Below are 17,267 nucleotides of genomic sequence, written 5' to 3'. Positions count from 1 at the left end.
AAAGTGTAAACTAGGATAATTTTCAGTCTTTTGGCTTGAGAGTCTTGGTGGCTAGTAGCACCAACTAATATGATAGGGAAAACAAGAAGAGCAGCATATCTTATATGAGGGAATGAATAATATGTGTTCAGATGGAGCACAGGAAGAAGCTAGATATAGTGAAGCCATGGGGAGAACTCTGAGTTAGTGGCTCAAATTTGGGTGGTGTGAAATTCAAGAGTGTGGGGATGGGCTAGGATCGGTAGCTCACATCTGTTAATTCTGGCATTTTGGGAGGCTGAGGTGGGAGGACCACTTGAGCCCAGGAGCTCAAGACCTGGGCAATACAGCAAGACCCTATCTCTATTTATAAATAAATAAATGTGGGATGAGATCATCTGGGGAGAAGATACAGTGTAGAAGCCTGGGCACATCAACATTTATTTATTTAAAAGGTAGTAGAGAAAAAGAATTCACCAAAAGAGACTGAGAAAGATGAGTCGGAAATAGGAAAATCAGGAGAAAAGTATCAAAGGTTTTCAAGAACCGTCATTGTCGAAGTGAGGTCTTCCTTCTACTAATCTCTACCACAAAATAATAGCCACAGTTACTACTACTATAATGACTACTGCTTGCAGCTAACTCTTCTGGAGTCACTGTGTGCTGTAAGGGCTGGGGAATAGGTAGTTGGCTTTAGAGAGAAAGCCAGATTCATAATCCATGCAATCTGGATGAAGAAACAAGAATTTAAATCAGAGGGTCAATACTAATTACTGGCTGGGCAAGGTGGTTCACGCCTGTAATCCCAGCACTCTGGGAGGCTGAGGCGGGCGAATCACTTGAGGTCAGGAGTTCAAGACCAGCCTGGCAAACATGGAGAAACCCCATCTCTACTAAAAATACAAAAATTAGCCAAGTGTGGTGGTGTGCACCTGTAATCCCAGCTACTTGGGAGGCTGAGGCAGGAGAATTGCTTGAACTCAGGAGGCGGAGGTTGCAGTGAGCCAACATGGCGCCACTGCACTCCAGCCTAAGCAACAGAGTGAGACTCTGTCTCATTAAAAAACAAAAAACAAAAAACAACTAATTACCTATTAGAATATGGAAGTGTTTAAAAAAATACCTATGCCCAGGCCCCACCCCCAGAGATCTGATTAAACCTATAAGGAAATACCAGGTATCTGTTATCAGGCAAATTACTTTGGATTCACATTACTATACCATCAAGATAAAACAGAATGTGAAAAGTAATCACAAAATAGGTTTGCAAACAAGATCGTCTGATTCATGATCTTTTCCAAATTAGGTGTTGAAGCCCAGGGTCATGCCTTTTGTTGGAGGTGGTCTTAACACACTTAAGTTTTTGATGCTTAAAACCACCTTTCTCTCACCCATTGCCTAAAGGAGAGGATGGAGGCGCATGAACCTGCCTGTTTGCAAATGACAAATCACTGAGGATAAATAGAAAATGCAGCATTACCAGAGCCCCTCACTATAGGGGGCAGGGTCCACTGGGAAGACATCATAACCAGTTGTATGTCTTGGTAGAAATACTTCTTGCTAGTCAGAGAACAAGATGTTCATTCAGAAGCTGTTTTCCTACAAGCTTGCTTGCCTTTTCTTGGATTTACAATGTGGTCCAAAGGTCTTTTTTTTTTTTTGAGACGAAGTCTCGTTCTTGTCACCCAGGCTGGAGTGCAATGGCATGATCTCAGCTCACTGCAACCTCCGCCTCCTGGGTTCAGGCGATTCTCCTGCCTCAGCCTTCTGAGTAGCTGGGATTACAGGTGCATGCCACCACGCCCGGCTAATTTTTGTATTTTTAGTAGAGACAGGGTTTCACCATGTTGGCCAGACTGGTCTCGAACTCCTGACCTCAGGTGATCCACCCGCTTCAGCCTCCCAAAGTGCTGGGATTATAGGCATAAGCCACCGCACCCGGCCCCAAAGGTCTTAAACAGTGGGAAGGAACCACATATACTAAGTACTCTTCTCTCTGGCTTGAAATTATAATGCAGCCAGCCTTTCCTTTTCTTTCTTTTTTTTTTTTTTTGAGAGAGAGTCTTGCTCTGTTGCCCAGGCTGGAGTGCAGTAGCATGATCTTGGCTCACTGCAGCTTCCACCTCCTGGGTTCTAGCGATTCTCCTGCCTCAGCCTGCTGAGTAGCTGGGATTACAGGCACATGCCACCACACCTGGCTAACTTTTGTATTTTTAGTAGAGATGGGGTTTCACCATGTTGCCCAAGCTGGTCTCAAACTCCTGACCTCAGGTGATCCACCCACCTCGGCCTCCCAAAGTGCTGGGATTACAAGCGTGAGCCACCATGCCCGGCCTCCACTTCTGTAAGTTAACTAAAACTGAGGATGGTCCTCTCTTGCACTAGTTTTCGGCTTGTGGGGAGGACTTGGCCAGAATCTACATGAAGAGAGGGAAACCATAGTTCCAAGTCCTGAAATTTCTTACCTCTGGTTAGGAGAGGCCACCATCGGCCGTCCAATTCTCTTCTTCGGTCTGGTTAGCTGAGGTGATGGGATTTCCCCTTTGAGAGCAGGGACTGAAGGAAGCAGACTGGCCTATAAAAGGGCAAGTCAGCACACTGTAGCCACAATAGGTTTAAAGGGTCTTAAAACATTAATAATTTTATTGGTAGCGGAATTTTATTACATTGAACACAAGTTGAAATAAGTGGGTCCAGAAACCTTGATGATATAGTTTCATTCGTATAGTTTCATTTCACTGGGTTTGATCTATACCTTAGCAGGATGTTTCTTCACAACTTGAAGGCTCACTAAAGATGTGCAAGGTCTTCTTCTGCCTCCACTAAAATCTCAATACTGGCCCCCATAATAATGGCAGGATTTATTTCGATTCCTTATCAGAACCAATGCTAGGGGCTCTCAAATCTCAGCACTGTAAACAATCTAATGGCTTCAAATATTTCCATATCTTATATTCTCATTCACAAGAAGAAATCCTGTGTTAGAACTAGAAGACTCTTGAGTTCAATTTCAGATGAGAAAAGTGAAACCCAGAAAGGTGAGATGATTTGCCTAAGGCCATAAAGCTTCAAGCGGCAGAAATGAAAATAGAATTTAGGCTCTGACTACTGACTACTGCTCCACTGTATCCATGCTGTCTCCTCCCATATCCCTTGTATATTTTGAAAGTAATTAAGTTCTTACCTGAGCTAGGTTTTATCCAAATGTTCAGGTTGGTAAAATAGCAGTAAAGTAGTGCCAGGAAGAGGCAGGCAGAGGAAGAAGAGATTTAGCAGGTGAAATGAGGTTGGGAGCAGGCTACTGGGATCCAAATAGTCAGAAAGAAAGGAAGGAAGTGCTGGTAAGAAGGAAGGGAGGAGCGTATCCTAAAGAACTACTCCCAACTGCACAACTGTTGTTTTCCTCCCAATTTTCCTAGGGATTCCTCATAATTATCTCCTTTCTCTTCATAAATTCTACTTACTGACCTGAAATAAAATTTCTCATTTGGTTGTCCTCAAGGTGCAGAATATGGACTTAAGGCTCCTCCAGACAATTCAAATGTATTGTAGACAGTTAAGATAGAATAAAACTCACCTTTTTGTCCCACTGAATAATTTATTTAATATTATTTCTCACTAGTATATATTTCATCAAGAGTAGTTTCATTCATTTCACCAATTTTAGGTGATTTTTCTTGTTGCTGTTAATGGTAAGTGGAAACAGCAAGATACACAGGTGATCCAAGGAGTCTTTTGTGCCCCACCCAACTGCCCCCACAAAGGTCAAGGGGCCCCTTAATGATACTTGATGTGGTTATCAATCACTACAAAGTAGTAGCTTCAATAAACAACACTTTCAAAATCCATTCAAAACAAAACATAAGACATAAGCTTAATTAAGGAAGCTTTCTCATATGTAAGATGATATAGAAGATTAAAGAAGCAGGTATATCTGACACAGAACAAACATGGTGTGTCTGATGTGGTCCTGGCTTTAGGACCTGGGCAGAGAAAATTAAGAATTCCTGTTGGCATAAGTGTAGAAAGGTGCTGCTAATATAGTTCTGTCCCTAGTTACTACTCTTTTTCTGTGCATCCTTCTTTGCCTTGATATGAGTTTTGGCTTCTCCATCAGCTCCAAACATTTTGTTTTCTTTTCTGTATTGCCTATACTGACCAAGAAAAATTCAGCTATATTAAAACACAAATAAGTTGATGACTATACTTTTCAGTGGGATAACTTTTCCTTCTCTATGCTGATTCTCGGCATAGCCTATGGTTTGGCCAAAGCAGCCCATTCCAGGGTTCCTGTTTAGCTTGTTAAACATATTGACTCTCCATGCTTAGGGCCATGGAACTAAGCCCGGAATTACTCACATATTTATAAATATTACTCAGCTGATTCAATAATACAACAGAATGACAGGAGTCACCTCCTTTTTATGTCCCAACTCATATAAAGCTTAAAATATCTATAACCAGAAAAATCTTTCAGATAAAAAAGGTCAGGAAGCACAGAAAGAACCTGAAGTTGATAATTTGGGTGTCCCTACATTTGTTTAGTGTCATCTGATTTAAATCCAATTGTTCTTATTGACATTCTCATGATCCATAGAGAAAAAACCTATCAGTGGCCTATCTGCTAGCTAAAGTCAGATAAGACACATTGCCAGAGCTTGAAACTTTCTCATATGTTAAAGGATTATGGAAGACAACAAGGGAACAAGGAATGTTTAACACAGAATACATAGGTAAATAGTCTTAAAAGTGCTTTTTCAAGGCAGTCTAAGAAGGGACTCAAGTGTTAAATGTGAGAAGCCTGTTACAAATATAGTATTAACCATCTGGTTCAATATAATGTGGATTGAGTGGTACCTGCATGACCACTGAAAGGATCACACCCCACTTCTAAAGACTGTTCATCTTTTTATTGAATATTCTGGTAAATATTTCACATTAATACAGGCTACATTACGTAGAGCCACTATATGACAAGAAATTTACTCAACTTTTTCCTTTTAAGTATGTAAACAATTATACATGTATTTATCACCCTAAAAGGTTGAAACATGTAATCAACTAATTCTCTTCTGCATACAAGTAGTATTCAGTATGTTTAGCCAAAAGCACTAAGGTCATATGATCTTAAGTTCAAAATGGCTAAACTAACCAGAGAACATAATCAGGTGGATAGGAAATCAATTTGTTCTTATACAATGGGCAATCAAATTTCCATTGCTAAAGCCTCAGAGAAAATTTCTTAGGCACATTAAAAAAAAAATCCCCATGGTTCTTCCAAGGTCATAGGTTTCTTAAACAAGGCTAAAGAGTAAAGACCTTCTAACTTAGTTGACATATTTGAGATGCATGTTTCCAATATGAGGTGCCCACGTGCCAGGCCAAATCTGAAAAGGGGGAGGAAAAATTGGAATTTCTAATTAGGAATCTTTAGACAGTTACAAAATGAATATATAAATGCAATGGCAATTCACTGTTTCTGCCTAGGAAGAATACATATATATTAAATAAAGTGTTCAGTAGCATCATCTTGATATTGAAAAAGCAATCCAGATCGAAATGGTCAATTATGACTTTTGGTATTCAGTACTTATACTTCTCACAAAACAAAAAGAATGATGTGACAAATCTAAAAAACAAAAGAGCATTAAGCCCATTTTACCTGCTGGGCATCAGTGCATTCAGTTGAATTTTGGATAACTTTTATCATAGGGTTCCAAGCAGGATCTGGATTGTGAAGTCCATTAAACAGAGGGCCTCCTGGAACATCAGCAAGCTGAGGATGGGAGGGTATTATGGTGCCTCCATACATGGAAATTGGCAGACCCTAAAACAGCAGGAAAAAAGATTTAATCATAAAATTACTATAAATTATAAAATTACTATAAATCCCATAATACCAGCTTAGACTCCTCTAATATTCCTCATTTAAAGAACTCCAAAAGATCCTATAAGTACAGTATGGCAGTGTTGAGAAAACAAAATGTTTATCTGCATCTGCAAAGCTTTTCAACAAAAAACAAGAGAGAGAAAGAAACTAAATCCAATATGAAATCATCAGGAAATTTCTCATATTTGATAAAAATAACCTGAACTTTCCCATATTTTAGTTTCATGAATAAGCTTGAGCTAAGAGGAAAATGGGAACTCTACATAATTGATTGCCGACGTAAAGCTGTCAGGGCAGACAAGAAAGCATCAGTGAACTCATGGCCAGCTTTTAAGAGGGGTACAGGCCTCCCTCAAAGCTGTAGTAGCAGAGCACAAAGTGGCAAAACCCAAGTCCCTCAGGTGTTTTCGGGGGATGGGGACATCTTCAGGACAAACTACTGTGGACAACTCTGTGCACTCCTGAAATTAAGCAAAAGATCTAGCAAAGCCACAGAAACAAAAGGGAGCATTATTTCAATACATGGTATTCCTTAATGTGACTACATTGGCTGACAAAGTGTCACTCAAGTTACAGTGATGTTTGTCAACTCACTTTAGAAAAATCCACAAAACCACTTGCCATAGGCTGATGAAAAATGTTAGAGGGGGCTACCATTCCAGAATCATCTCTCTCCATTGGCTGATGTTGGGAGAATGTGCTTGGGTCTGATAATTGTTGATGCATTGGATGGTTCCCCATCACAGATTGCGACCAACCTGATAAGCCTTCTGGAAAGAATAATTGAAAACAAAGTTTTAAATTTATTTGGATAAAACAACAAAACATTACCATTGTTATTACCAAACATGACCAAATGTTATTGAAATCTTTCCTCTGAAGAGCTCAAAGCGTATTTATCACAGTCTTGCTAGCCAAAAAAAACCAGTTCCTGAAAAACTAGGTAAAGTCCTCTGAATACTCCACTTTACCCTGTCTTTTAAAAGATTAAGTACTCTCTGAAAGAACTCAAATGATTACTTAAGAGAGAAAGGACACACACTTTGAATCTTTTGTTTCTGATTAACTCTATGTATTACCTCAACCAATATTCCAGACTCTGAAATTGGACTGAACTCCTCAAAGATATAAACACCCTTCCCTAATTGTGTTAAACATAGGAACTAAGTTTTTTTTGTTTGTTTTTTTCTAAGGAACTAAGTTTTAATGGCAAACCTACAGCTTACTTAAGATATCCCTCCAGAGAGAGAGCAAGGCAATTGTACCTGACACAGCATTGACACCAAATGACCAGATTCCACTGTGTCCAACGGGAGCGACAAAACTGGTCCCCGCCGGGGCTTGTGCAACAGACCCTCCTTGCCGAATTCGGGCCAGTCTCTCTGTTCCAATCGGGGGAGGTATCTTTCGATCTTGACTGGCACTGACTCCTTTTGGTTGGCCCAATGTTGGTGGGGCAGAAGTGGCTGAAAGAGGTGAAGATGATCCCGAAGAAACAGATGGAATAGGAGAGTCACCTGGTGGCAAAATATTTCTCTATTGTTTTATTACATATAAAAAACTATAAGAATATGAGAAACCTTGTTGGAAAGATCTATTCCACAACATAAGTTCTGTAAAGAAAATTTTCATTTTAAAAGAACATTCAAATAAAACATAATTTCTATAAACATTATCCTACATGATTTCTGCCTATAATAAGTATACAATAGTCTAAAAAATGTTTTCCCAATTGAACTAAACAATGTTAGAAAGGAAGCAGGCCACATTTGTTTGTATTCTAGCTCTAAATAATCTGCTCAAAACATTATTGTCACTTTTTTTTATTTTGAGACGGAATTCCGCTCTTGTTGCCCAGGCTGGAGTACAATGGCGTGATCTTGGCTCACTGCAACCTTTGCCTTCTGGGTTCAAGCGATTCTCCTGCCTCAGCCTCCCGGGTAGCTAGGATTACAGGCATGCACCACCTCACCTGGTAATTTTGTATTTTTAGTAGAGACGGGTTTCTCCATGTTGGTCAGGCTGGTCTCAAACTCCCAACCTCAGGTGATCTGCCCGCCTCAGCCTCCCAAAGTGCTGGGATTACAGACGTGAGCCACCACGCCCAGCCACATTTTAAAATTAACTAAAATGTGGCAATATTTGCACAGTACCTAGCATATTTTCTAGAAAACATCTGGTGACCCTCTATACTTGTTAGTCTTTTCTTTTTTCCCTTTCTACAGCCCTTTTTGTTTCTATAAGGAAATAAGGTCAAATGTTAGCAAAGCATACGATTTTGATTCACAGCTATGTTTCTTAATGGAACTCTTGGGTGATTTGGGTAATTTTCCTTGTCAAAAAAGCCAATACTCACTGACTACCTCATGATGCTCATTAAAATAAAATAAAAATCCAATTCTGTTCAATTCCACATACTTCATCTGTTCTAAACATTGAAATAAATAGAACAAAGGGGCCAGGCAGGTGGCTCACGCCTGTAATCCCAGCACTTTGGGAGGCTGAGGCAGGCGGACCACCCAAGGTTAGGAGTTTGAGACCAGCCTGGCCAGCATGGTGAAACCCTGTCTCTACTACAAATATAAAAATTAGCCAGGCGTGGTGGCGGGCACCTGTAATCCCAGCTGCTCGGGAGGCTGAGGCAGGAGAATCGCTTGAGCCTGGGAGGCAGAAGTTGGAGTGAACCAAGATCGTGCCACTGCACTCCAGCCAGGGCAACAAAGCGAGACACTCTATCTCAATCAATCAATCAATCAATCAATCAATAGAACAAAGGAATATTTTAACTTATAAAAGGCAATAGTTTCATAAAATGTAAAAATACATGAGAAATACACCAAACTGACCATATACAAAAATTCAACTTCTTTCCAGATTTAAGAAATAATTTTACAACACTGCTTCCAAAGGGTCCTTTTGTAAAACTACTTGTGGTACTTTTTTTTTTTTTTTTTTTTAAATAGAGACAGGGTCTTGCTGTTGCCCAGGCTGGTCTCCAACTGCTGGGCTCAAGCGATCCTCTTGCCTAGGCCTCCCAAAGTGCTGAGATTACAGGTGTCAGCCACTGCACCCAGCCTAGTACCTCTTTTCTTGATCCAAGTTCTACTGTAAAACATTTTTGGCTTGAAAGAATAATTCTCAAGTTTTCTATGCTAAAAATGACTGACAATTTTTTCACACGACCACAGAACAAACCTTGGGCATCTGTATACCACTTAGTTTACTAAAGTTACAACATGGTGTTGTAACTGAAATAAATGATTTAATAACTTATTCAAAACTCTTTGGGAAGAGTTCCTCCAGGATTCCTACATGAGTTTGAGGCGCTTGTCCAAGGATGGGGAGAAAAATGTTGTCTGCTGAAACTAGGAGTCCCAACAGGAGCTGGCCCTTGCAGGAAAACCCTTGTTCCTGGTATGCCGGAAAAACTTGCCAGAGGAGCAGAAGAGGAAGATGGGGAGCTGCCTGATGGGTCAATGGATGGTAACCCTGAAATAAAACAGGTCCAAGACATCCAATTAGCTAAAACTTTAAAATTGAAAGCCCAAGAAGACTTCCACCAAAGTGAGATAAGCTGTAAAAATAACCAAACAAATAAATAAAAGATAGCATGTGGCTCATTTTCATAGACCACAGCAAAAACAATCCATCTATGTGATACTGTATGGCCAAATCCATTTTTTCCTTACAGTCCAGAAGAATATCGCCAAACAGCACTAGATACAGGAAAATGGGCTCAATGTTTAAGAGTGTCAGTCACCTGGAGTAATGTTCTAGATGAATCTCAAAGCTTTTAACTGGAGGGGATATGAAATGGAGTATGCTGTAACTAAGTAGCACCCAACAATAACTCCTGCATTCCCTTTTGTAGTCAAAGTACAGCTTTTCATCTGTATAACTATAGTCATTTCCTATAGAAGATAAGTAACAAAATCTACCAATGTTTCCTTCCTCACAAAGAGGAAAAGCCTACTACTGAGGATAATTTCAGTATTCTATCTGATAGAAAATATCAACAGTTGCAAACTATTATCAAAGTTTCTATCTAGTTTGTATAAATCTGAACTTAGCCATCTTCTCAAATTCCATTGCTTTCTCTGGAAAATGTATTAGGAAAAGAGGATGAAGGTCTGGAAAAGGATTATGGTTTATTATTTCAGGAAAAAGTAGTTAATATCAACATCGACTGTCAAAATTTCTTTTAAGCAGGTCTTATTTTCAGACTTTGATTTCCCCATCATTTAAAAAAAATGACTTCGAGATGTAATTCACATACCATATAATTCACCCATTTAAAGTATATAATTCATTGGATTTTAGTATACTCACAGGATTGTGCAACCATCACCACAATCAATGTTAGAACATTTTTGTCTCCCTTAAAAGAAACTCCATACTCATTACCTGTCATTCACTGGGTCCTCACCCTCATATTTCCATTTCTTTTTTTTTTTTTTTTTTGAGACGGAGTCTGGCTCTGTGTCCCAGGCTGGAGTGCAGTGGCATGATCTCAGCTCACTGCAAGCTCCGCCTCCCGGGTTCATGCCATTCTTCTGCCTCAGCCTCCCAAGTAGCTGGGACTACAGGCATCTGCCATCACGCCCGGCTAATTTTTTGTATTTTTAGTAGAAACGGGGTTTCCCCATGTTGGCCAGGATGGTCTCGATCTCCTGACCTCATGATCCACCCGCCTCGGCCTCCCAAAGTGCTGGGGTTACAGGTGTGAGCCACGGCACCCAGCCTCATATTTCCATTTCTAAGCAATCACTAATCTTTCTGTCTCTATAGATTTGCCTACTCTTGACATGTGGGTAACTTAATGCATTTCCTACTTATTTCAGACTTTCATTATTGTGGTAGGCAACAGTAGGCAATTTATTACTGTGCTTTCCTGACAAAAAAAATTAAATTTTCTAGTGCTAACCAAAGTAGATGTTAGCAAAACCTAGAGGTAGTGAGAATACTGAATGTGGCTTTAAAAAGTCTGTAAGTAGGAAATGAATCATTTCTTTCTTTTTTTATTGAAATGAATCATTTCTATAATAACTTCTTGTTTTTTTTTTTTTTGAGACAGGGTCTTGCTCTCTCACTCAGGCTAGAGTGCAGCAGTGGTGTGATCATGGCTCACTGCAGCCTCGACCTCTGGGCTCAAGCAATCCTCCTGCCTAGCCCCGCTGAGTAGCTGGGACTACAAGCGTGTACCACCACACTGAGCTAATTTATTTTTATTTATTTATTTTTTTTGAGACGGAGTCTCGCTCTGTTGCCCAGGCTGGAGTCCAGTGGCGCGATCTCGGCTCACTGCAAGCTCCGCCTCCCGGGTTCACGCCATTCTCCTGCCTCAGCCTCCCAAGTAGCTGCGACCACAGGCGCCTGCGACCACGCGTGGCTAATTTTTTTGTATTTTTAGTAGAGATGGGGTTTCACGTGTTAACCAGGATGGTCTCGATCTCCTGACCTCGTGATCTGCCCGCCTTGGCCTCCCAAAGTGCTGGGATTACAGGCGTGAGCCACCATGCCCGGTCCCACACTGAGCTAACTTTGAAATTTATTTTTTATCGAGACAGGGTCCCACTATGCTGCCTAGGGTGGTCTCAAACTCCTGGGTTCAAGTGATCCTCCTGACTTGGCCTTCCAAAGTACTCAAATTACAGGTGTGAGCCACCACACCTGGCCACTGTCAATATTTTTACAGTGAAATCTGTCAGTCTTTTGTAAAGATCATGATAGCTTTTTTTTTTTTTCTTTGGAGACAGAGTCTTGCTCTATTGCCCAGGCTGAGTATAGTGGCACAATCTCAGCTCACTGAAACCTCTGCCTCCCAGGTTCAAGCGATTCTCCTGCCTCAGCCTACTGAGTAGCTGGGATTACAGGCACCCACCACCATGCCTGGCTAAATTCGGTATGTTTGGTAGAGACGGGGGTTTCCCCATGTTGGCCAGGCTGGTCTTGAACTCCTGACTTCAAGTGATCCACCCAACTCAGCCTCCCAGCACAGTCATGAGCCACCGTGCCCAGCTAATCATGATAGCTTTTAAAGATCATGATGTGCATTTTAGGGACCTAAATGTAGATGCCACATAAATGTACTTTTTAATAGCTTTACTGAGATTTAATTCACAAACCATACAATTTACTCATTTAAAGTTATACTATTCAGTAGCTTTTTGTATATTCACAGAATTGTGCATTCATGACCACATCAATTTTAGAACACTTCCGTTATCCTAAAAAGAAACTCTGAAGCTGGGCATGGTGGCTCACACCCGCAATCCTATCTCTTTGGGATGCCAAGGTAGAATAACTGCTTGAAGCCCAGGAGGTTGAGGCTGCAGTGAGCCATGATCACGCCACTACACTCCAGCCTGGGCAACAGAGTGAGGCCCTGTCTCAAGAAAAAAAAGAAAAAGAAATTCTGCACCCCTAAGCTATCACCCACCCTCCAATCACCCCTTCATCCTAGGTAACCACTAATCTACTTTCTGTCTCTATGGATTTGCTAATCTGGATGTTTCACATAAATGGAATCATAAAATAAATATCTGGTCTTTTGTGACTGGCTTCTTTCATTTAGTAAAATGTTTTCAAAGTTCATCCATGTTATAGCATGAATCAGTACTTCTTTTTTTTTTTTTTTTAAGACAGAGTCTCGCTCTGTCACCAGGCTGGAGTGCAGTGGTGCGATCTCAGCTCACTGCAACCTCCACCTCCTGTGTTCAAGTGATTCCCCTGCCTCGGCCTCCTGAGTAGCTGGGACTACAGGAGCGCACCACCACACCCAGCTAATGTTTTGTATTTTAGTAGAGACAGGGTTTTACCATGTTGGCCAGGCTGGTCTCGAACTTCTGATCTCATGATCCAACCACCTCGGCCTCCCAAAGTGCTGGGATTATAGGCGTGAGCCACTGCACCCGGCCCTTTATTTCTTTTTATACCAAATACAAAATATTACGTTCTATAGATATACCACATTTTGTTTATTTGCTTGTCAGTTAATGAATGTTCGGTTGTTTCTACATTTTGGCTATTATGAATAATGTTGCTATGAACATTGGTGTGCCAGTTTTTCTATAGACATATATCTTCCCTAGGAGTAGAATAACAGGATCATATGATCACTCTTACGTCTAACTTTCTGAGGAACTGTGAAACTGTTTTTCCAAAGCAGATGTACCATTTTACATTCCTACCTACCATGTATGACGGTTTCAGTTTCTCTCTATCTTTTCCCATCTTCTTAAGTATTACTACTTTTTTTTTTTTTTCCTGACAGTCTCGCTCTTTTGTTCAGGCTTGGAGTGCTGTGGCATGATTTCGGCTTGCTGCAACCTCCATCTTCTGGGTTCAAGTGATTCCTGTGCCTCAGCCTCCCAAGTAGCTGGGACTACAGACCTGCACCATCATGCCTGGCTATTTTTTATATTTTTAGTAGAGATGGGGTTTCACCATGTTGGCCAGGCTGGTCTCAAACTCCTGACCTCATGTAAACCACTCGCCTCAGCTTCCCAAAGTGCTGGGATTACAGGCATGAACCACCACGCTCAGTCGGTATTACTACTTCTTACCTGAAAACTAGGAAAGTAAACTATATCCGTGAAAAGAGCATCGACAAAAGAAACCATACAAGCAGTTAAGAAATGGGGCCAAGATTATTAATCCCAGGCCCTAGAAGGAAGGTCAAGGATTAATGCTTCCTATCACATCCTGGGTACTGGCAATGAGCTCTTCTTTCACCCTGGGGCTTCTCAAAGTCTATATTACTTTCCCCAAATGAAAAGTTGTAATAGATGCCTATTTACAGAGAGGAATGGAAAAAATTTAGAGAATATTTTCAACCATAGATAGTCATATGCAGGCTTCTATTTCTATTTGAAATACAATATAACAGCTATGTTTTCCTGAAAAGACAAGTAAATGGAAACATATCTGAAATGAAAGCTAAGGCTATGCCATATTCATAACTCACAAATAATTTTAAACAACATAGGTCAGTTTATAATTAGCAACAAAGTAGCATGGAATATGGGGCAGTTTTCCAACTGGAAGAGAAATGCTAAGAGGCAATAGTGCCATATTCTGGGTCGGCCACATTTTTAATTTGTTTTTCAGAACAGTGCAGATTAGACTAAAATTTGGCTCTTAAACTATAGAAAATAGATTCTGGTTCTCCAAATATCTCCAAGCCAAAACTGACCTCAAATCTGTCTATATATTTATCATAATGCCTCGGCAGCTAATTTATAATTTCAAAGAAGCAATAGCTAAATCTACATTGGTCTTTCAAAAGTTAAGAGCCTATAAATGACTGGGTCTCTTCAAATAGCTGTATCTAGGCTGGGCACGGTGGCTCACACCTGTAATCCTAGCATTTTAGAAGGCCAAGGCAGGCGGATATTGCCTGAGCACAGGAGTTCGAGACCAGCCTGGGTAACACAGCAAAACCCCGTCTCTACTAAAAATACAAAAAATTAGCCGGGCATGGTGGCGCATGCCTGTAGTCCCAGCTACTTGAGAAGCTGAGGCACGAGAAATGCTTGAGCCTAGGAGGTGGAGGTTACAGTGAGCTGAGACTGGGCCACTGCACTCCAGCCTGGGTGATAGAGTGAGACCCTGTCTCAAAAAAATAAAATAAAATAATAAAAATAAAAAATAAAATACATAAAAAACAAATAGCTATACCTAAAATAAACAACAGAGTACTATTAAACAATGTAAATTATGAACTTGTGCCTAAACACCTTTGCAACTTCAATTTTTTAAATCTAAGAAATGCAAACAATCACTATGATTTTTTTTTAAGTCTGTAAATTTGGAATCCTTGAAACATCCCTGGAGTTTTTTTTATTAATATGAATAGACACCAATTCCAAGAAAATGGACTTACACTATGGTATAACTTCCTTACTATGAGGGACAGAAAGATCATAGAGAGAATCTAAAGCAGCTCATTATATGTGAGTGATTTACCTCTTGCTACTTTTTTTGTCCACTTAAGGTGAGATTAGGCCATAGGAGCTCCAAACTGAACTGCAGCAATAGTTAATAACTTACCAACTGGACTAGTAGAAACTCGCTGGGAAGGTGGTCTGAAGCCAGGTGCCTTTGAGTTATCAGGGTGCATGTTTTCCAAGTGTCCAAGCACTGAGTTACCCAGGAACGCTGACTGAACAGTGAAAGAGGCATCTGTAGCAACTCGTGAGGACAGTGGACCATCTCCCCAGCCCTGGTTAGCTGGCACCTGACTACTATCAAAAAGACTGCTGAAGTGATTGAAAAGTGTGGCTGGGCCAAATGTAGGTGGCAAAGACTTATTTGCTGGGTTTATGTGCATCTGAGAACCATTCATAATGTTCACAGCTGAAGAAAGCTGCACTGCAGCTGGTGGGCCTTGAGGTGGTGTTAAAGTAACTGGATTTGTAACAAAAATAGACTGGGGATCCTGGTGAATAGTTGCATTTGGTACCATGGAGTAAAAAGAACCTCTGGGCTGCATTCGATGAGAAACTCGAGGTGCTGGTACAGCTAACTGAGGTAAATTACTGGTGTCCTGATTATCAGCAGCAACCATTCTGGGTGATGTCAAAGTCAATGGAGCAGGTTCTGAGTTAGATGCAAAAGGCATTGACATAGGACTTAAATCAGACACACTGGATGGCTGTGCCTCCTCTTGTGTGTTACTGGAAGTAGGAGTGGGACTACTGGATGGGTGAGTTTCTGGAGCTCCCGGGGTGTTGCTGGCAGAGCTACTGCAACTGTTTGCAGTTGAAGATGGGGTACATAGGTTTGCCATGGGCTGGTCCTGTGTGGACACTTTCTCTTTGGTGGGTGGCACAGCAGAGAAAGACTCCATCTTTTGTGAAGAAAGCTGTGCTTGTGAAGTACTTGCAGGTAGAAATGTGGTGGGAGCTTGCCCGCTAGTGATAGGTGCAGAGGAGACAGAAGGCAGGGAACTACAAGTGCTTGTCACAGAAGAAATCACTGTTGCTGGAGGACTCGTCTTAGGCACACAGGCAAACAACTGCTTTCTGACTGATGAAGGAGTCCGGGTATTAGTGACACACAGTTGCTGACTGGCAGCAACTACAGAAGAGACAGTGATAGGACAACTGGCAGTAGCTAGTCCAGCAGACTCTGAGGGTAAAACAGTCCCGTTCTGGTTAGGTAGACGGCTTGTGTTATTATGCTTTGGAGAGCTATTTGTGTTGCCAGGATTCACAGGTCTCACTGGGAATGGTCCCCATGTATTAGGAGAAGGTGAGAAGGTTCCTCCAAACTGGGCCATGGGTAAGCGAGGATGCCGAATCTGTTGCATAGTTTGAGCAGCCAGCAGGGCAAAATGAGGGTGAGGATAAGCTAAGGGTAGAGAAACTGGGAAAGAAGAACGTACATTTGTTGGAACATTCTTATTAAGTTTATTAGTGGGCTGGAACGTAGATAACGTTGTTGCCTGTGAAGTTACAAGAGTTGGAGCACCCAAAGGAAATGCATTTTTACTGGAAGCTGCTGTGGTACCTACTCCAGATGAGAAGTTAGCATGAATTGATTTGGTGCTGGCAGGTGTTCTGATATGATTTTTAGGAATCAAGTCTTCCAGTTCCTTAGCAGGATCTTGAATGAGTGCATTGATTAGTTGAACTGCATATCTTGTTGATTCTGTGCCACCCCTGAGGGGAAAAAAAAAACAGAAACAAGACCAAAAACATTAAAAAAAAAAAAAAAAAAAAAAAAGGTAATCTTAACCATCAAATAAAGTTCTTAATTATACCATACCTAACAAAGGTATGCTTCTTATAATTTCTACTCAGAACTAGCAGTATACATTTTGCACAATTACCTTATTGTGATCATTCTCTCGCCATTCTTATCTTTTTGTTTATCCACATCAATATGGGCACCAGTAACATCCTGTATTGCAGTGATGTTGCATCCTCCTCTTCCCATTATCCTGGACACCACTGAGGCTGGAACAGACAATTTCTTTGACCTATAAAATGAAGAATACACATGAGCTTATGAAATTAAATGTCTCTTTATTAAAAAAGATGTCTTAGTAAGTATGTTCGTGGACATTTTGAAGAATAACATTTCTTAAATGCTAAAGAGGAAATTATTAAAAGTTTTTATTTTAGAAACTGATCTCTTGTAATATTGAATTGAATTTAGTAAAGTTAAAAATTACATTGCCTCTGCAGTTTCAGAGAACCTAATTTTAAAAATTACACTGCCATTGAAAACAAAAATTATATTTAAATCACTCACAATATAAGCATTCAAATCTGCCCAAAATATTACACATCAACTAAACTGCAATGACCCTGTTAAAATAATGAATACCATATTATTAAAATCCACACAGAATAACTATGCTAGCATATTCATTTTAAACCAGTATCAACAG

General features: G+C 40.6%; 1 protein-coding gene across 35 annotated transcripts in view; it reads right to left on the bottom strand.

Annotated features, from left to right (window-relative positions):
• ANKHD1 (ankyrin repeat and KH domain containing 1) overlaps positions 1–17,267 on the bottom strand; it is a 142,026-nt gene that overhangs the window by 4,897 nt on the left and 119,862 nt on the right. For 17 of the 35 annotated variants that reach the window (XM_004042623.5, XM_019026954.3, XM_019026962.3 and 14 more), the window contains 7 exons: positions 16,704–16,853; positions 14,921–16,533; positions 9,182–9,358; positions 7,135–7,386; positions 6,464–6,639; positions 5,642–5,806; positions 2,445–2,554 (listed from right to left, as the gene is read on the bottom strand). In XM_004042623.5, coding sequence (XP_004042671.2) covers positions 2,445–2,554; positions 5,642–5,806; positions 6,464–6,639; positions 7,135–7,386; positions 9,182–9,358; positions 14,921–16,533; positions 16,704–16,853 — 2,643 coding nt within the window. Of the gene's footprint in view, positions 1–2,444; positions 2,555–4,874; positions 5,367–5,641; positions 5,807–6,463; positions 6,640–7,134; positions 7,387–9,181; positions 9,359–14,920; positions 16,534–16,703; positions 16,854–17,267 lie in introns of those variants that run through there. The other 18 variants (XM_019026957.3, XM_004042622.5, XM_055389195.2 and 15 more) reach the window with 15 other exon arrangements.

The sequence above is a fragment of the Gorilla gorilla genome, chromosome 4, assembly GCF_029281585.2.
Source record: "Gorilla gorilla gorilla isolate KB3781 chromosome 4, NHGRI_mGorGor1-v2.1_pri, whole genome shotgun sequence".
In the NCBI taxonomy this organism is placed as follows: Eukaryota; Metazoa; Chordata; class Mammalia; order Primates; family Hominidae; genus Gorilla; species Gorilla gorilla.
Note: the sequence above shows the minus strand (reverse complement) of the source record. Positions and strands in the feature narration are given on the sequence as shown.